Genomic DNA, 20416 nt, shown 5'->3' with positions numbered 1-20416 from the left:
TTTCCTGGGTCACTGTCCATCTCCCTAATTCTCTGAGAACCCCATGAGGCCATGGACCACCCACTGCCTACACCGTGGCAACCCCAGTGCCCAGCACGGGGCAGGCCCAGAGCAGGTGCTCCCAAAGGAATGAATGAATGAATGAATGAGACGAGAGTAAAGTGGAAAGATCACAGGCTCTGGGGCCAGACACTTGGGGTTTGAATCCAGGCTCTGTTGCTGACTGGCTGGGTGGTCTTGGGAAAAGGGCTGCCTCTGGCTGAGCCTCAGTTTCTCTGTCTGCGCTACAGGGAGAATAATAATACAGGCGGTCCCTGACTTACAAAGTTTCAACTTACGATTTTTTGATTTTCCGATGGTACGAAAGCCATTCTACACTCAGTAGAAACCGTACTTGGAATTTTGAATGGAGCTCTTTCCCTGGGCTAGTGAGAGGCGGTCCAGTCCTCTCTCGTGACGCTGGGCAGTGAGCTGCAGCTCCGGTCAGCTCCACGATCACGAGGGTGAACAAGGATACACGTACACCCATTCTGTTCCCACACAGCCATTCTGTTCCTCGCCTGCAGTACAGTACTCAATACATTACACGAGACAGCCAACACTCTGTTGTAAAACAGGCTCTGTGGAGATGACTTTGCCCAACTGTAGGCTCACGGAAGCGTCCTGAGCACGTTTAAGGTGGGCGAGGCTAACTGTGATGTTCGGTAGGTGAGGTGTATCAAATGCATTTTCGAGTCAGGATATTTTCAACTTACGATGGGTGTATCAGGACGTAACCCCATTGTAAGTCGAGGAAGAGCTGTAATACTTACCTGTGCAGGGGGTGCGCTCAGCCCAGCCCGGCCCCCAGGCAGCCTCTGTGATGGCCACCTCGTCCCTGCTCGGAGGAGCACGACAGCGCTCCCCAGGCGATCACAATGCAGACAGACAGGCTTGGCCTGGCCGCAGGATCCTGGGGGGCCGGGTGTGGCCAGTTGCTGAATTCCCTCTTCCATGCTTCCCCACACAGCCTTCGCAGACCCCCAGTTCTGACTTCCTGCCCCGTCTGCCTACCCGCTGAGCAGGTGAGGTCGCCCCATTTGACAGAAGGGAAGACTGAGGCCCAGGTGTGCAGAGAGCACAGACCCACAACCTCAGAACCAGACGGGGTGTCCCGAGAAACCACCTGGACCAAGCCCTGCTGTCCAGATGGGGAGATCAGGCGCCCCAGGGGCAGGGCCCATCCCAGGTAGTGCAGGCAGTCTGGGCCAGCCGAGGTTCCTCCGGGGCAGGGGCTGCTCTGCCCCTTGTGCCGATGCCCCCAACTCTGGGCTCCCACGAAGCTGTGGAGCTGTCAGACGGGATCAGTGGGGCCCCGGCCAGATCTCCCCAGATTTAATTAACCAGCCTTTCATCTCTGTCCTGAAGGAATCCGCTGTCTTCTGTCTTCTTAATTAACCTTCATTAAGCAAATCAGAACACGGTTTTTCTCCCTCCTTTCTGTGCCTGGAAGGTTTTAACCCTTGGTAGGTGTGCTGCAGGGAGGGGAGTCCGCCACCTTTGCTCGCAGCCCCAAGGAGAAGGTCAGACCTCTACAGGGACTCCTCAGGTCCCCAGCGCAGGCACATCCCCCATCAGACACACACAGACACCGGCTCCTCCTCCCACACTGCCTCCATGCTGACCCCCAGGATTCCATCGCCATCCATCTTCCTGAAGGAAACTGACATGGGCTCTGCTGCTCAAGAGCCTTCTCTGGCTCCCCACCACCACTGGGACAATGGGCTAGGACAATGGCAGGTGTGGGGTCGGGCCTCAAAGCTCCAGGCTGCAGGGAAACCGAGGCCATGTGGCCCATGGCTTCTGTGGCCCTGCACAGATCTGGGTTTCAGGTCCTGTGTGTGTAGAGGGGCCCCTGGCTGCAGGAGACAGGTGTCTTTGCTGGGATCATGGTGGTTCCTGCCAGGAGGTGACACTCAGAGCCTTCTCTTGATGGAGAGGTGGCAGCGTGCGTCTTGTTGCCCAGTGTCCCGCATGGTGACGTCCACAGTTCTCCTGGCTCATTCTGGGTCCCTTCCTACAGTTACAGAAGTATTTATTCGTCCATTTGTCACGCAGATCTGGGGACTTACCCTGAGACTTTGTGGGTACACAGACACCCCCATGCCCAGGGGCCACACTTTGCTTCCTGGGATCTGTGGAGCCCAGCCCCTCCCTGACTCGCATCCTGGGAGGAGCTGACCGCAGGGATGGGAGAGACCTGGTCACCTCCTGCTGTGAACACGTCGTCAGGAAACCACGTCTCAGGAAACCACTTTCCCCACTCTGGGCCTGACCCTCCACCCCACACTCCCCTCAGCACCATCCCTCCTGGTTCGGGCTGTTGGAACACAGCAGTCAGTAAGAGTCTGAGATGTCAGCACCACTGGGCCAGGCCTGCGTGGACAAAGAAAGGCTGAGGGGTCTCCAGGGCGGCGGCAGGGGGTGGAGGGGTCTTTGGCGCAGGACGCAGATGGGCAGGGCATGGAGCCTGTCTGCCCCTGCCCCCAGCTCTGAGCCTGCAGCCTTGGAGAAGGCTCAGGCCATGGGGAAGAGAGCTGCAGGAGCTCTGGTCCCGGCTCTGCCCTCACTCGCTGCGAGTTCTGGGTCCCCGTCAACCTGGCTGCTCCACACACCACTCAGGGGCCCCTGGCGGCTGGAGGAGAGGGGGTGAAAGGGGAGGAGTCAGGGCAGCAGGGCCCCCTCCCTCTCAGAGCCTGACGCTGGTGCCTCTGCAGTCAACTAAGGGAAGGCAGCCTTGGGAAAGGGCTTTATTCTGGTCCATCCACTGGCCGCACAGGGACCACGAATGTGTCCTTGGCCGCCAGGGGGCGAGAGCGGCCAGTCCTGTAATGTGGCCAATGTCGCCACCTGGTGGTGTATCCTGGTTGAACATGAACAGCTGGATGTGGAGGGCAGGCTGGAGAAACTGGAAGGGGAGACCTCCTGCAGACCTAGACTGAGGTCGCCAGCCGAGGCAGGGCAGTCCCCTTGAGGGATGCTGCCAGGAGCTGGGCAAGGTCAGCGCGCACCCAGGTGGCACCTCTTCAAGGAGCCATCATCTCCGGCCCAGCCCCTATAGGATCAGCCTTTGCCAGCCGCGTAGCTCCTCCTGCTCGTTCCCTGATCTGCGCTCAACACAGGCCCTGGGGACACGGGGGTGAGGCACACATGGTCCCTGCCCCCCACAAACTCACAGCCTCCAGCTCCCACAGACCCTCTGCAGGACGAAGCCCCAGCTCATGGCCATAGTGCCCAGCACCCCACATCATCTGGCCTCCGACCCTGCTCCAGCCTTGCCCATCAGGACCAACTCCCCGCCCAGCGCTGCAAACACACAACAGACTTGCCCTGCCATTCACGCCTCTGAGCCTTTGCACATGCTGTGCCTCCTGCCTGACATGCCCTTTCCCTACTCACCCTTTATGACTCAGTTTACTTGTCACCTCTTCTGGGAAGCACCCTCCAGTTCCAGGCACACTAGCCACCCCACCCTCCCCACACTCCATGCCTCCCGTGCATGCCTTCTGTTACATCCTATCAGCCTGCTCATCGACACCTGTGCATCTGGCGTCTCTCCCTCAGTGGCAGGGTGGGGGGGGGTCTAGCTCACGCCTGTGCCCGGCCCCAGCCCAGTGCAGGGTATACAGTGGGCAACATACATGTTGGCTGAGGAACCAATGGCTATAAACACATGGCCACAACTCAGTCTTATAAAACAGGTAAGATCAGCCTTGGAATGCCACTGGCTGTTTTTTAGCGCATCCCTCCCTCTCCAACCAGACAGAGGGCTCATAGAGCGCAGGGTTTTGTCCTCATTACAGTGATGGCAACCGACTGCACACTCACTCCACGCCGGGTTTGGGCCACCTGCTTAGGAATTGCCAACAGGAAGGACTCAGTGCAGGGGAGTGAGTGCTCAGGAGACGGATGGAAGCGCTGGAGGGGCCAACGTCTAGGACCCTGCAGATCTGACCCACCTGGGAAGCTGCCACCACCTGAGGCTCTGAGAGCTCACCCTGCAGCTGTGCTCCCGGGGCCAGAAACATGAGACAAGACGCCACTCCTGCTGCCTCCAGCACACAAAGGCCTCTCCACCCCCCAGAGCTGGGAGGGGAAGACGCTGCTGCAGAAAGCCTCCTCCCCGGTGACCTGGCCCGCCACCACGACATTCACCAGAAGGGCAGAAGACGGCCTCTGCCCACCTCCGCCTTCCAAATCTCAGGCGGGGACCTCTGATTGGCAGGACCTAGTTCAGATTGGCAGGACCTAGTTCACCGCCAGGACCCTGGCTGCAAAGGCTGCCGCTGAAAAATAGTCCTTAGCATGTTGAGGAAGTTTATTTCTGTTTTCCTTGGAAAAGTTTTTCTGGGAATGGCTGCTAAATTGTATCAAGTGTTTTCTCTAGCATCTATTGATGTGAGTATATGGCTTTTCTCCTTCAATTTACTAACTTTAATGAATGGAGAGTTGAAGGGGGCATCCACTTGGGGGGGTGACAGGGAAGGCCTCTCTGAGGTGATATTTGTGATGACACCAGGGTACCCTTGATCACAAATATCAGGTCAGAATCTCTTTTCTTTGAGCACAGAGAGAAGCCAGCAGCAGATGCACTTTTCAGAGTTAACGGAGACATAGGGCCGTGAAACCATCCCACGAACCTGCTGAGGGTGACTTTATTGCTAAAAAGAGATGTACAATGGGAAAGACCCTATGTCCCCCTTTCTTGGGACTTGAAAGGCACTGGTGAGCAGTTTCCATTTAACGAGCAGCTACTGAAACCTCAGGACAGCGGTAATGAACCCGGATCATTGCCAAGCCCATTTTACAGGTGAGGACACTGAGGCTCGAAGAGGCTAGGGTTCCCAGCAGAGCCAGGATCACGAAGCTCGGACACTCCCGGGCACGTCCACCAGGTGGGGGTCAGCGCCAAGAGACCGAGCGGTGGGGGGAGGTGGGGGTGCTGCCCGCCGTCGGTCCCTCCCCCGCGCCCTCCCAGCCCCGCCTCGGGTCCCGCCCGCCGGGGGAGGCGGGTCCTGGCGCCCCGCGCGCGGTCCGCGCCCACCGGGCAGAGCCGGGCGGCAGAGCCGGGCGCGCAGGGGTGTCGGGCCGGGGACCATGGCTGCGGCCGCGCTGCCGCTGGGGCTGGGGCTGGTGGCGCTGGTGGCGCTGGTGCGCACGGCGGGCGCGGGCATGGGCGCGTGTTACGACGGCGCGGGGCGCGCGCAGCGCTGCCTGCCCGAGTTCGAGAACGCGGCGTTCGGCCGGCGCGCCGAGGCCTCGCACACGTGCGGCCGCCCGCCCGAGGACTTCTGCCCGCACGTGGGCGCGCCGGGCGCGGGGGCGCAGTGCCAGCGCTGCGACGCCGCCGACCCCGAGCGCCACCACAACGCCTCCTACCTCACCGACTTCCACAGCCAGGACGACAGCACCTGGTGGCAGAGCCCGTCCATGCTCTTCGGCGTGCAGTACCCCACCTCGGTCAACATCACCCTCCGCCTGGGTAAGCGCGGGCCGGGCAGCGCCCCCGGCTCGTCCCCTCTTCCCACCCCACGGCGAGGCAGCGCCAGGAGGCGCGGCTGCTGCGGGCCCTGGGTTGGCTGCAGGACCCAGCTCTGGGGCCCTCAGGGACGGGGCCTGTGCCCCCCAGTAGCTGGACGGATAGACTGATGGTGCCCTTTGGGGCTGGGAGGGGCAGGAATCCTCCTGGGAGCCCTTTACAGAGCGGTGGATCTGCGTGCAAGACAATGCCCTGGAATGGTTGTCCATCCTAGACCCAGAGGGGTCGTGGGGGAGGTGGGGAGGTGACCCACCGGGGGTGAACTAGGCCCCCACCAGGGCAGGAGCGCCTAATCCTGGGTCGTCTGGTCGACCTCGGGGCTCAGTGACTCCCTGAGGCTGTGCGCGGCCCTGGGTGTGTTCTTGGGGAGCCCCGGCGTTCATCACGGGGAGGTTTAGCCCTCTGAGCAGCCGCCAGGCTTCATGCTGCTGTCGGGTAGCTGGACCCGACGGCATGGCCTCTCTGCTCTGCTCGTGCCTCCCTCCACCGGCACCACAGCAAGGGGCGGAAGCCCTTAGATCCCTGAGGATCAGAGTCCCAGGTCTGCCCTCGGTCCTTCACTCCCGCCCCGCCCCCATTGGGGGGATGGGAATGCCCTCTCCCCGCTCCAAGTCCGGCTGATCCTGGTTCTCTTGGGGCTCCTACGTGGGCCGGGCGCTGAGCCAGGCGTCTCCTCTGTGGCAGCCCACACAGCCGTTTCAGGAGGGGGTGTTTCAATCCACACTCCCGTGTCTGTGGGTTCAAAATCTCCCAAAGCTTTGACAACTCTAAGTATTTGTAGAACTCATTTTGGCTGCTAAAGCTGACTGCAGGCTACTTATAGACCTTGTTTATCCTAGTTAGAGTGACTTTTTGTACGTTTTGCTACTGAAATCTCGTTTGAGTAGAGCCTGTGGCCCCAGACCCCGCTAGAGGTGTTAACAAAATTCACGGGATAAGGACTGCATCATCTCCCTACACTCTGGAAAGTTCTGAATTCCAGAACACTTCTGGAGCCAAGCAGGTTGGATAAGGGACTATGAGACTGTATCCCCATTTTTCAGATGAGAAAATTGAGGCTCAGAGAGGTTAAGTGTTTGCCCAAAGACACACAGCTGCTAAATGACAGTCTGGATATGGACAGCTGTGTATATCCAAGGTCAGAGCATAAAATCCTTGACATCGATGGAGTTGGCTCTACCCAGTCCTGGGTGACAGTGCCTTGGGGATGGCTGGGAAGTGACATTTAAGTGAGATGGGGGACACTTAGCCCCCTCAGCAGAGCAGGCATGTACCAGCTGCCACCCCCCAAAGCTCAGTTTCCTGGGGCCTCGTCACCTCCCTTGGTCTGTCGGGACCGCTAGGTGGGGCTTCTGGATGGGGCGGGGTCTCTACCCAGGCGGGCGACAGGAAACCAGTGTGGGGGGAGGCTGGGGGAGCTGGCTGGACGGGCTGGCAGGACCCCAAGGCCACAGGGAAAGGAATCTGGGACAGGGTGGGGGCTGTGGGGGAGACACGCTGTTCCCTGACAGAGGGTGCGGGTTTGGCCATGTGTCACACGTGTCAGGGGCTCAGCCCCGGCACAGACGAGGTAGGGGAGGCGGGCGGGGACTGGGGGCAGTTCCCGTGTGCGAGCACCATGTCTGCAGGCCTCCGAGCTCTGCCCAGAACCCTGAGCAGCAGGGCCATGTTGAGACTTCCGAACCAGGGAGACTGAGGCTCAGAGACCCCCGCTCTGAGTGTGGAGCCAAGACCCCACACACGAATTCACACACACGCACAGACACACTCACTCTCACACACTCACTCAGACTCACACACATACACCTACACACTCACCCCGCTGTGTCTTACCCTCACCACTGTTCTTTCCACTACTTCTACGGCACCAGGCATATAGAAGGCTCCGGAAATGTTTGTACAGTGAACGAAGGAATGAATGACGATGTCGCCTCCTCCGTCCTGTGCTCTGGGCCCAGCGCAAGGCCCTCTTTCGCCTGCTCTTTCGCCTGCTCTGGGAGACAGGATAGGGTAGAAATCTCGAAACAGGGCTGTGGACTCAGGCCCAGCCACTTGGTGGGCGAACGCCATCCCCTCTCCGTGCCTCGGTTTCCTCCCTGTGAGATGGGGATGAGAGCTGCCGCCTCCCGGGTGGTTGTGCAGGTTCCGTGAGCTCAGGTCGGCCTAGTGCTTACGGGAGCTGTGACAGTCCGCGTGTGTGACCAGCATCGCTCCGCTGAGAGCAGCTCAGGGCTGAGGTTCCCCTGGGGGTGCCTCTACCGGAGGATTGAGAAATGCTCGCCGCGCTGGCTCACAGGCTTCTGACCCTGGGCCCTGTTGACGCATGAGGGGCGCCGAGACCCACAGCAGCCCCAGCCTTGGCCCGTTTTGGGTTCCGTTCAGCTTTGGTTTGCTCCATGCTAGGCCGTGGATTGCGTAATCTTAGGGGAAGAAGAGGTCTGAGGTTGTCGGGCTGTTCCCAGTGGAGTCCCGATCGTCAGACGAGGTGGGCCGGGAGCCTCTCCTCCTGGTCCTCAGGCCTCCCCTGCTGGCTCTGTCCACTGTCTCCTTGACGGCTCGTGGGAGGGGAGAGTGGGTGGCCGGCTCTGGCCTGGGGTGTCCTGGAGGGAGGGGGTGAGGGGCAGGGGAGGGAGAGGCAGCCGGTCAGCCCCGGGACGGAGGTCGCTGCTTTCCCAGCCCCCTGCGAGTCTCGGACATCTGTTCCAAATCCCCGAGTCGCTAAGCTGAGCCTTCCTGTCTGGGATGAAAGGCAGCAGCGGGGGCCGGCAGCTCCTAGCCCTCCGCCAGTCCCAGGGAAGCGGGCGGGCTGGAACCTGGGGGTGGTGGGGGTGGGGGGGAGGTGGATGGTCATCAGGGGAACAGACACTATGGGGGGCTCTCACCACATGCTTAGAACCCCACTGAATCGCCACCCCAACCCAGCACGATTGGTTCTTTTATAGACAGGGAAACTGAGCTTCTGTGGATGAAATCAGTTGCCCAGGGTCACGTGGCCAATAGACAGCGGACCCTGGGCCCCTCTGCCAGAATGCGCTGCACTTGGGAATGAGAAGCGTCCAGGTGAGGCCAGTCTGAGTCTTGACTTCTTGCCAGTGTAGGGGGAATCTCCCTTTTTGCTTGTACGTTTTCTTAGATTTCTGAGAATCTCCTGGAACCACAGAAAGACCTTCCAGTCCCCGAGAAGATGAGTTTGAGCCCCTGAGCAAGGAGGAAGTTGCAGGAATAAGGTGGGGGGGCTCCTGCCTGCCCCCCCTCCAGTCTCCGGCCCCGACTGCCCGTGTGCAGGCTGGTTTCTCCGTGCATCCATTCTGTCTGCCTGGGCCGTGCTGGGGGAGGTGAGGCCTGCAGGAGACGGGCTGGGCCCAGGAATGACGCGAAGGAGAATTTGTGCTCCAGGGACACACACGGGTAAAGGGACCTCGCTGAGATCTGAAGGGTGGCAAGAGTTGTCCAAAGAGCAAAGGACCCTCCAGGTCAAGGGGACAGCACAGGGGAGGCAGTGTTCTTGGATGCGCACGCCCAGGACAGCCGGAGTGGAGGGGATGAGAAGACGAGGGTGGGTGGTGGGGGCTGGATGTGAGGAGGACCCCACTGGCCCCGGAGGAGCCCCGAGCCAGCTGGTCTCCTGAGCTTTGGCGCCATTGCGTCTTCCTGTCGAGTGGGTGGCGTGTTTGCATTGGCCGGGGCCAGTGCCAGGCCCAGCGCAGGGCCCCAGCCCTCCTCTTTTCTCCCTGGGGGTTCCAGCTGGAACGCAGGGCCCCAGGCAGGCCAGGGGGTCAAGGCAGCGGCCCTGCTCAGCCTCCGCCCGCAGGAGCAGCCCCGGCCCGGCCCTGGGCCCAGCTGGCCCTCCCTGGGCTTCCCAGGACCGACCAGGAGGTGCAGGGGTGGGGGCTCCCAAAGCCAGGAAGGATGCAGGCAGCCTTCCATCGTCCCGACCCCACCTCCACTCTGGCACAGCCACGTGCGCCCTGACTCCTCTCTTTCCCCCGGTCTCTGCCCTTGCTGTTGCCTCTGCCTGCATACTTTCTCTTCCTGCCTTTTTCTGGATAACCCACATCTTATTCGTGCACAAAACAGCTAAACACCTGCTGTGTGCCAGTCCCCGTGCCGGGCCCTGGGGACGCAGCAGTAGACAAGATTCTGACATATGCTGTGTACCCCGCTCAGCTGAGAGGTCCCCTCCTCCGGGAAGCCCCCCACCCCCCAGCATTGGGCAGACGGCCTGCCCATGGGTTCTTGTGGCCCCTCGCCCTTCCCCCGTCAGTCTGGCTGGTGCTGCCTTGAGGGTTTGGTTTGTTTGCATCCTTCACAGCCCTGGCTGCAGAGGGAATGCCCGTTTTCACAGCTGTGCCCCCGAACCCAGCACCAGGCCCCTGCCTGGTAAATGTGGGTGGGGCGAGTGCACGGAATGGCGGCTAACGTTGGGTCATGCGCTTGCGGCACGCCCGGGACTGTTGTAAGTGCTTCGCAGGCGTTTACTCATTAAGCCTGTTGTTGTTATGCCCCTTTTGCAAATAGGGAAACTGAGGCACTCCATTCAAGTCGCTTGCCCAGTTAACCCAAGAGAGGTTAGGTGTTTTGCCCAAGGCCGCAGAGCCATTAAGTGGTGGAGCTGGGGTATGTGAACCCCAGCACATCATAGCTATACCGTATTTCCTCACTGGGAACAAGGGAAGGAGTGAGCGCATGCATGAATGAATGACTCCCCAGCCTTCCAGATGCATCTGAAGCCGTGGGCCCCAGCCTTCCTCCTGGCCCTGCCCCGCTCCTGCTCCCGCCGGGCTCCTGTGACTTGACCCGCCTCCTTCCCCTCCTCCCCCTCCTCTTCGTGCCAGCCTTGCACCAGGGCACCGTCTCCCCACCTCACGCCCCCGGCTTTGCCAGTCGGGATTGCGGTGGACATTTGGGACTCCAACTGCACCTCTCGTCCAGTCTCCCACCTGTGCCCTTGACCTAGTAATTCAATCATCCTCCTGAACAGCAGCCCTTGGATGTCACACGAGGGGCTCAAACTCAGGGTCCATGAATAAAGGCACTGTGTTCATAGCACCGTTATTCACAGCAGCCAAAGGGTAGGAGTAACCGTGTCCATTGACAGATGAATGGATAAGCAAGATGTGGTGTACACACAGTGGAATATTAGCCTTGGAAAGGGGGGAGATTCTGACCCATGCTCCAACATGGATGAACCTTGGGAACACTCTGCTAAGTGAAAGAAGCCAGATACAAAAGGGCAAGTACTGTATGATTCCATTTATATGGGCCCCTAGAACAGTCTAATTTAGAGAGACAGAAAGTAGAAGGCTGGGTGCCAAGGGCTAGGGGGAAGAGGGAATGGGGAGTTGCTGTTTAATGGGACAGAGTTTCAGTTTGGGAAGATGGAAAGTTCTGGAGATGGATGGTGGTGATGGTTGCACAACAATGTGAATGTACTTAATGCGGTGAACTGTACGCCTAAAAATGGTTAAGATGGTAAATTTTATGTTAGGTGTATTTAAAATTAAAAAGTAAAGGCCTGCTCCTCCCCAGCCCCCATCTTTCCAGGCACCGAAGCAAGAAGTTCGGGAGTCAGCTGCGTCTTTCCTCCTCAGCCCTTTGACTTCAGCATTCACCAGATCACTAGATCGTTCTCTGGAATGTTCTGTGTTTGCCCTGCTCTCAGTGATTCCTGCTCAGCCCCTCATCTGTCCCCTGATTTATTGCAATGGTCTTGAATGCCCTGCCACCCTCTTTGCAAACTTGTAGTTTATACATTTCCGTCATGTCTCAGTTCAGATTGGACCTCAGAGTCCTTCTTAATACAAAGTCCTAGGCGATAATCAATCAGACGAGACCTATCACTCTGCCCAGGTTGGACAGTAGGCTTGACAGTCTTGATCCATATTTGGGGTTTAGACTCTTGGTCCAAAGATGAGAGAACTGTGATGGGCCCAGCCCCAATTCACCCAGGCTCTCAAGGTGTCTGGCATTGTGGTCACAGGGATTCCCTAGCTCCTCGCAGGGACTCACCATGCCTCAAATTGCTGAGAGCTGGGGTGGGAGAGGAAGACAGGAAGGGTGGATGGCAGGTGATAGGGCTGAGGGCCCTGCCTGCCACGATCCCCCGGCTCTAATGCTCGCGGCAGGCAGGGCGCCTCACCCAGGCATCCCGGCTCAGCTCCCCTGCCCCCTCCAGCCCCCGCAGCCCACTGCTCCCAGATGGCTCCAATTAAAGGGCTTTGTTTTGTTTCCATTTTCCCAAAATAAGCCTCTCTGTTCCGAACTCCTTCTGCGCGATCGGTGCCGGATGTGGCCGGCCGGGTTTTATGACCGCCCCGGTGTCACCCCTGTCGGGCTTTATGTCCCAGCTGGTTGTAGAGGACATGGCTTGGCGCTCCCGGCGCGGCATCCGCGGTCTTCGTGGGCGCCAGCACCCCGTTCCTGGGCTACCCCTTCCCTTGGTCGCCCGCAGAGCCCTGGACGGAGGGTGGCCTGGTCCGGGGCAGTGACTCTGACAAGGCTGCGGTCGAGTAGAGACTCAGCTGTTTTCTGCGTGACCTTGGGCGAGTTTCTTTCTCCTGCCCAAGCCTGTGCGGGGGTCTCGGCCAGACCGCATGCGGAAAGCCTGGAGCAAGGCGCCCAGCGTGGAGGTGCTCACTAAGTGCAGGCTGTTGTTAGACAGGCTCATCCGGGGGCCACGGGTGCAGACACACCGTGACAGTGTCAGCCGTGTCGTCGGGCCTGTCTGTCTCAACTCGCTCCTTGGATTATAAACTTGAAGGTGCACAGCATTCATTGTCTTTACCCACTCATTCAGCGAGCATTTAGTGAACACCTACTGTATGCCAGAGCTGTGCTCAGCTCTAAGGATTCACAACCTCTGTCCCACGGGGGTCACAGACTAGTGAGATGGGCAGGTCGTTACAGAGCAGGATCAAGAAGCCCAGGGAGGCTGGGGGAGCACCGGCAAGGCACTCAAACCACAGCTCCAGGGATGAGTAGCCGTCAGCCAGGGCAGGGAAGCAGAAGGATGGTCCATGTCAGGCTGAGACTGGGGCGTGTGGTCAGTCCGCTAAGCCAGTGGGATGAGCAAGGATGCGTGGGAGCCAGCCAGGTGAGGCGTGGAGGGAGCAGCATTCCAGGCAGAGGGAACTGCCTGTTGGGCAGCTGGGAGGTGAGGGAGCCGTGCGTTCCCGAGCAGTCTCAGCCCCAGTTAACAGTTGGGGTGACGTTTTGGCCCAGCCTTCCTGAGGGGAACCTGCCTGTCTCCATCACCCTGAAGCGTCGTCGGCCCCTGGAGCTTGCAGGGTCTGGGTTGGAGCTGCAATTCAATTATTGTCTCCCCTTATAAGATCTTGGGGCCGGTTCCTTCCCCAGCATTCGGGGTGCCTTTGGCAGAAACCTTTTCATCACAAAGCGAGGATTAAGTTGCTTTCTTGGCCCTTCTAATTAACTCTTGTAACCAACAGGCCGTGCCGTGTCTCTGTGATGTTCCTGCGTCTTCTGTCGCCTCCTGGCTTGGCGAGGAAGAGGAACAGCCTAGCCCGTGATGTTGCTCGTTTGCGTGAAAATCCCAGTGACTGTCTTTTTCCTATCACACTTCTAGCTGCCAGCTGCCTTTTAAGTGGCTCCAAGCTCCCCTTCCGTGAGGTGTCTGGCTGCGAGATGTTTACAGAGGAGTCTGGGCCAGGGGAGCCGCCGCAGCCCCCACGCAGCGTCCTTTCGTGAGCGCACGTCTGGGGCGAGGCCCTGCCTGGTTCAGCACAGCAGCAGCCTCCAGGCCGCCCCCGGACACTGACTCGGTTTGCTGCACATGCTTTCTTTTAAGGGACTCGGAGACAGTGCCAAGCTGTGCTGCCATGTAACTTTGAAAACCATCTTAAAACAGAACATGGCAAGGCAGTTCCTTGAAAAAATTTTTTTAGTGTGTTTTCTCCAGTTTTTAAATTAGAACAAGCTTCGTGAGAGGAAATTGGGAAAAAGTAGAATTGAAAAGGGAAGAAAAGTCACTCCTGGTCCTCTGCCCTGGGGACAACCACGCTCATCCGTTTCATGTCTCACTTTTTTCCTGTTCTTTAGGGATTTTTAATATAATCTGGTGATTCGGGATGTGTGGTCTTGTGTCTTTTTTATTCAACATTTTGACCTCAGCTTTCCCCGTGTATTACAAACTCGTTGTGACTTGTTTCAGTGGCTTCAATCACCCCGTGAATTTTTGTCCTACAGTTTGTTAAACGCTTATGGTTCCAATTTTTTCCCTATTTATAAAAAACGCCTTGATGAACATTTTCATGTATTTAGGTTTCTTTCCTTGTTTGAATTCCCAGAAATGGGATTCTTTTGTCAAAGGCAAGGAGTACTTTCATGGCTCTTCATCCGTGTCACCAAACTGCCTTCCCAAAGGGCCAATATATATTTTTTTCCCCAGATTTTTCTTTTATTGTGGTAAAATATGCATAACATAAAATTTACCATCTTAACCATTTTTAAGTATATGGTTCACTGGTGTTAAGTACCTTCACATTGCTGTGCAATCATCACCACCATCCATCCACACAACTTTCTCATCTTCCTAAACTGAAACTCTGTCTCCATTAAATGCTGACTCCCTATTCCCCCTCCCCCAGCCCCTGGTAGCCTCTATTCTCCTTTCTGTCTCTATGAATTTGACGACTCTAGGGACCTCATATAAATGGAATCACACAGTATTTGTCTTTCATGATGGGCTTATTTCTCTTAGTATAAAGTCCTCAGGGTTCATCCATGGTGCAGCAGGTGTCAAAATTTCCTTCCTTTTAAACACTGAATAATATTCCACTGCGTGGATAGACCACATTTTGCTTATCCATCATCTGTTGATGGACACTTGGGTTGCTTCCACGTTTTGGCTATTGGGAATAATATTGCCATGGACATGTGTGTACACAAGTATCTCTTAAAGACCCTGTTTTCAGTTATTTGGGATATATTACTCAGAAGTGGAATTGCTGGATCATGTGGTAATTCTATTTTTAATTTTTGAGGAACCGCCAAACTATTTTTCATAGCAAATGCACCATTTTACATTTCCACCGGCAGCAGCACACAAGGGTTTCAATTTCTCCACATCCTCTCCAACACTTGTTATTATCTGTTTTTTTTTTTAATAATAGCCATCCTAATGGATATGAGGTCCAGTTTTTTAAAATATATATAACTGCTGTATGGAGATATAGTTCACCATACAATTCACCCATTTAAAGTGTATAGTTCAGTGGTTTTTAGAATATTCGTGGAGTTGTATACCCATCACCACTATCTGTTTTTGAACATTTTCATCACCCCTGAAGAAACCCTGTATCCATTAGTAGCCCCCCAGTCTCCACCCCACCCGCCAGACCCTGACAACCCTCATCTACTTTCTGTCTTGATGGATTCGCCTATTCAGGACATTTCATATAAGTGGAATCATACAATATGTAGTCTTGCCTGATTAGCTTCTTTATCATAATGTTTTCAAAGTTCGTCCACGTTGTAGCATGTATCAGTACTTCATTCCTTTTTATTGCCAAATAGTATTCCATTGTGTGATCTACCACATTTTAATTATTCATTCATCAGTTGATGAACACTTGAGTTGTTTCCGCTCTTTGGCTCTTCTGAGTCATGCTGTGGTGAACACCGTGGACGAGTTCTTGTGTGGACATATGTTTTCATTTCGCTTGAGCATCTGCCTAGGAGTGGGACGGCTGAGTCATGTGGTGACTCTGTGTTTAACATTTTGAGGAACTGCCAGACTGTTTTCTAGAACAGCTGCCCCATTTTACATTCCCACCAGCAGCATATGAGGTTCCAATTTCTCCACATCCTCCTCAACACTTGTCATTATCTCTGTTTTTGATTATATCCATCTTAGAGGAGTGAAGTGGTATCTCACTGGGGTTTTGGTTTGTGTTTCCCTGATGGCTGATGATGTTGAGCCTCTTCTCATGTGCTTGTTGGCCATCTGTATATCTTCTTTGGAGAAATGTCTAGTTAGATCGTTTGCCCATTTTTTATATAAATAATTTTAAAATTTTTTATTTATATAAATAAATAATTCGGTTATTTGTCTTTTTATTATTGAGTTGTAAGACTTCTTTATATAGTTTAGATAAATCCCTTATGAGATATGTGATTTGCAAATATTTCCTCCCATTCTGTGGGTTGGCTTTTCATTTTCTCCACGGTGTCTTTAGAAGCAGAAAAGTTGTTGATTTTGATGAAGTCCAGTTTATGTATTTTTTTCTTTTGTCACTTGTGTTTTTGGTGTCACATCTAAGAAGGCTTTGCCTCACCAGGTCATGAAGATTTACTCCTGTGTTTTCCTCTAAGAGTGTTATAGTTTTAGCTCTTACACAGGGCCCAGATGTTTAAACAGAGGAGTAAAGTGATTTCTCTTCAGCGGTGAGGAAGACTGGACAGGGATGCAGGTGACAGCAGCAGGCAGGCCTCCTGGGGCGTCTGGGACCAGGGGCAGAGGGTCAGAGAGAAGACGGCAGCCCCGGGAAGGGGGAGTAGGCGTGTTCTCTGCTGCTCTGGGGAATGCGAGTCTCCTGCTAATGGTAGAACTTACCAGAACGGCTCCCTCAGTTGGTCATTCATTCATTCATATGTGCATCAACACTGGTGAATGGCTACTGGGTGTCAGGCACTTGGTAGGCGCTGGGGTGGCAAAGTTTAAAAAAGAAAAGCCAGGTGCTGGTCTGAGGAGCTCCATCCAGCGTGGGATGTGGGTCGATGAGCAGTAATTCTCTGGTGATGGGGTGAGTGGGGCGAGATGGGGTATAGAGTACTCAGTGTGATGCTCAGGTATTATGTTGTACCGAGGAGGCCCCTCCCCTAGCTGGGGGAGGACTTGGGGATGGGGGTCGGCTAAAGGAAAGCTTCCGTGAGGAGGGGCACCTGAGTGGAGTCAGGAGGTGAGTGAGGGGGTGGGTGGTGGCATCTCGGGCAGGGAGGAATCGCCTTTCCAAGGTAGCCCTCGACTTCCTTCCTGTTGTTGCCGTCATTCATGCCCTCAGTCTGGAAGTCCAGTGCGTCCTCAGTGGGGCTGTGGGAGGCAGCAGCTCCCCCGCTCTCCCAGCCCAGCCTCCCTCCCCCGCGCCCCTCCCCAGAAGCAGCTGCTCCCCACTCTCAGGGCTGTTGCTGTCCCATGGCCTTGGATCTCCCAGCCGTGTGCTTGCGCTGCCTCTCTTGGTTTTTCTGTTCACCCTCTGAGGGCAGGTGAGGACTTAGGGGTCCTCCCCTCTCCACCGCCCAGCTCCCCTCCCACAGCCCCCTTGGCATCCCGGCCCCCAGTGCAGCTCTGAGTAATTGTGGTGGATCTGGGCTCCTGGTCGTGGGCGCTCCTGGGCGTGATGGCGGCAGCTGGGTGAAGAGGAGGGCGGGGCGGGTGTCTGATACTTGAAGATCCCCCCATCTTGACAGCGTGGGGGACAGGAGTGGGGCTAAAGCCGCTGGAGGGGAGAGGCCACTGGGGGCGGGGGGAATGAGCAGAGAGGGCCGAGGAGGGGACCCCTAGGGTGGGCAGGGAGGAGGACCCCAGGAGCAAGACCCAGGAGGGAGGCCTGCATGGAGGCCTGGGGGAGGGGGCTTCCAACATCGTGGAATGACCAATGACCCAGGAAGTAAGGCAAGGTGGGTCCCTGGCTGTGGCCACGAGGGGCTGTTGGTGAGGTGGCTTTGCAGGGGCAGTTTCTGTGGAGTGGCCCAGAGAAGGTGAATTGCAATGGACTGAGGGTTAAGTTGGGAGATGAGGCTGTGGGGCAGCAGATATAGACTTCTCTTGAGAAATTTGGATCAGAAGGGAAGTTAGATGGAAGTGGGAGGAACAGAGGGCTGCAGGGAGGACTGTGTTAGGGTTAGGGGGCTTTGGAACGGGGATGTCTCCAGACTCCAGGGGTCTGAAGTCACTGGGAGGAAATGAGGCCAAAAGGCACAGGTGGAAAGGTCGGCATTGTTGGGGGGTAGTAAAATAAACAACTTTCTAATGGTAGAGCAGTCTTCTTCAGGATGTGGCAAGGTCCTATTGCTGGAGATATTTGAGCAAAAAGAGATGGCTGCCTGTCAGGGGTGTTATGATGCAGATTCCTGTGCAGGGAGGCAAGTTGACATAGATAAGGAATGGCAAATACCTAGGAAGCATGCTGGCGTTGTCCTCTCTGGTGCCCCTGACAGACATCACTAATCCCTCGTGACACTCCCAGCACAGTGCTCCAGACAGCCTCTATCCATCCAAGGTAGTTTATGCAGCACAGTGGCTCTGCTTTCTCTAGACCAGGATTCTGACTCTTCCTTCCCTTCTGTGAAATGGGTCTGTGTCTTCCTGCAGGGAAAGCGTATGAGATCACCTACGTGAGGCTGAAGTTCCACACCAGTCGCCCCGAGAGCTTCGCCATCTACAAGCGTAGCCGCGCCAGCGGCCCGTGGGAGCCCTACCAGTACTACAGCGCCTCCTGCTGGAAGACCTACGGCAGGCCCGAGGGCCAGTACCTGCGGCCCGGCGAGGACGAGCGCGTGGCCTTCTGCACCTCCGAGTTCAGTGACATCTCCCCGCTGAGCGGGGGCAACGTGGCCTTCTCCACCCTGGAGGGCCGGCCCAGCGCCTACAACTTTGAGGAGAGTCCCGTGCTGCAGGTCAGAGAGGAGCGGGGCCTGGGGGCCCAGGGCTGGGCTGCAGGCGGGACACCCGGGTCGGGGACCACAGGAAAGTCTCAAGTGGCGGGACACAGAGGGCCCTATGAGATCCCATGGTTTTCGGATTTTAAACAACAGAAGCCCTCGTTGTGTCTCCATCTTTTGTGGATGCTGATAATGAAGTAGATGGAGGAGGGGCTCCGTCAAGCAGAAGAGTCCCTCCCCTCGCCTTCCACGGCAGAGCCCTGTGGCTCCCAGGAGCCTGTGACCACCACCAACTCGCCTGACCCCTTCCTTATGTGGGTGGGGAAACTGAGGCCTGGAGCGGGAAGGGGTTTTCCAGGGACACCCATGGACTGTGGAAGGGCCCAAAGCAGACCCTGAGCATCCTGACTCCCGGCTGGTGCTCCTTCTAGAACCCCCGCTGCGGGCCTCACTTCCTCCCTCTGTGAACCAGTAAGGTCGCCTGCCTTGTGTGTCCCCAAAGGCTTGTACGAGGACAAAATGGAAAACGTAAAAAGAACATAAGTTTTGGAATCACGGAGTCCTAAATTCTGTGCTGTTAGGCAGCACTACCCAGCAGAACTTTCTGCAGGGACACAAATGACCTCTAGCCGCACTGTCCAGGAGGGCAGCCGCTAGCCACACGTGTCTGTAGCACGCTTGAAATGTGACTAGCGTGACTGGGGAACAGAATTTTAGATTTTATTTCATTTTAACGAATTTTAATTTAAAAGCCACATGTGGCTACCACATGGACAGTCTGCCACATTGGACGGTCAGCTAACAAGTGACCAACACAGGGCTTGGCATATGAGAGTGCTCATTCACGCTCTGAAGATAAGAGTTCACAGTGGCTCACGTTCTCGTCCTCGTGGCAGAGAGAGCAGCGGGCCTGTGGCTCTGTCCATCCATACAGGCCCCCTGTCCAGCCCAGCTGCATCTGCTCAGGTGTGTGGCCCCTACTGTTAAGGGCACCCACGCCTGTCCGCATTCCTCTCTGTCAGTGACCGTTCATCTGCAGACGCGGTGGCTGCTTCATGTTTCTGGGCATTGGACGGCCCTCTAGTCCACTTCCCTGGGTTCAGATGGGCCTCTGCTGAGAAACACTGCCGTCTCCTTCCCCTGACGTGTTCAGAGCATTTCCTCTGCCTGTCTGGGGTAACGGGGGGCTGGGCTTAGAATCCTGTTTGTTTCCAGAGGGGACACTCAGGCCCAGAAAGAAGTTATGTCCTGCCTGGGCTGCCCAGCACAAGAAGACATGGGGTCAGCTGGGTTGCGGTCTCCAAGACCACTCTCAGGTTCAGTGATTCACTTGAGGAACTCAGAATTCAGAAAAGCCGCTATACTCATGGTGACAGTTTATTACAGTGAAAGGATACAGACTGACACCAGAGAAGAGGTGCCTGGGGCGGGTCCAGGAGAGACCAGGTGCAAGTGTCCAGCTGTCCTCTCCAAGGGGAGTGGTGGGGACAGCCCTTATGTCTCCCAGCTATGATGTGTGACAACACGCACAGTGTACTGCCAACCAGGGAAGCTCTCCTGCACCTCAGGGTTTTTATTGGGGTCAGCCACAGAGACACAGCTGGCTGCCTATGTGGCTGCCCTTAATCTCCAGCCCCCCAGGGGTCAAGCTGATCGCGTGTGTCCAATGCCCTCTCCGTAAATTACGTTGTTAGCATAGACTGTCTGGGGGGCCCAAGACCCCAGGTGAACAAAGACACTGTTATTGAGCAGGACATTTGAAGGGCTTAGAGGTGACCTCCCAGAGCGGGGGGCAAAGGCCAGACCTCTCTTTGGGCGAAGTTAATCCTTTATGGTGCAGAATCACATCTCCAGACGCCCCGGCCCTGCTCGTCCCATTAGAAATGCTCACATGTCATCATCGTGATTCTGTTCAAAATGACAGTTTCTCCTCCACGGGGCTCCAAGCTCTGCGGATTAGAAGCTTCTCCAGGGTCACTTGAAGACAAGCAGAAGGGCCGGCCCTGCTCCACCTGTGTCTGTGCCGCCATCACCTGGGCAGAGGCTTAAGCCGAGACCCTCGGCAGCGAGGTTCCCTGACTTGTTGCCTCATGTGTCCTGGACGTTGTCCCTGATGGAGAGGCAGCCTTTTCAGAAATGCCCCTGCTGCTCCCAGGCAGAAGCCAAGGTCAGAGAAGGACAAGGAAAGGCAAGCCCCCTGCCCTTCTCTCCTGTCCT

At 56.4% G+C, this 20416-nt stretch overlaps 1 protein-coding gene across 2 annotated transcripts in view; it reads left to right on the top strand.

The window, feature by feature from the left end:
- The first annotated feature begins 5136 nt into the window (after window positions 1-5136).
- LAMC3 (laminin subunit gamma 3) overlaps window positions 5137-20416 on the top strand; it is a 59626-nt gene continuing 44346 nt past the window's right edge. For both annotated transcript variants that reach the window (XM_087418912.1, XM_087418913.1), the window contains exons 1-2: window positions 5137-5521; window positions 17910-18214. In XM_087418912.1, the coding sequence (XP_087275038.1) occupies window positions 5137-5521; window positions 17910-18214 (690 nt within the window). The remainder of the gene's footprint in view (window positions 5522-17909; window positions 18215-20416) is intronic.

The sequence above is a fragment of the Ceratotherium simum genome, chromosome 29 (assembly GCF_057802395.1).
Source record: "Ceratotherium simum simum isolate JZ-2026a chromosome 29, ASM5780239v1, whole genome shotgun sequence".
Taxonomy (NCBI): domain Eukaryota; kingdom Metazoa; phylum Chordata; class Mammalia; order Perissodactyla; family Rhinocerotidae; genus Ceratotherium; species Ceratotherium simum.
This window is presented reverse-complemented; position numbering and strand designations above follow the sequence as displayed.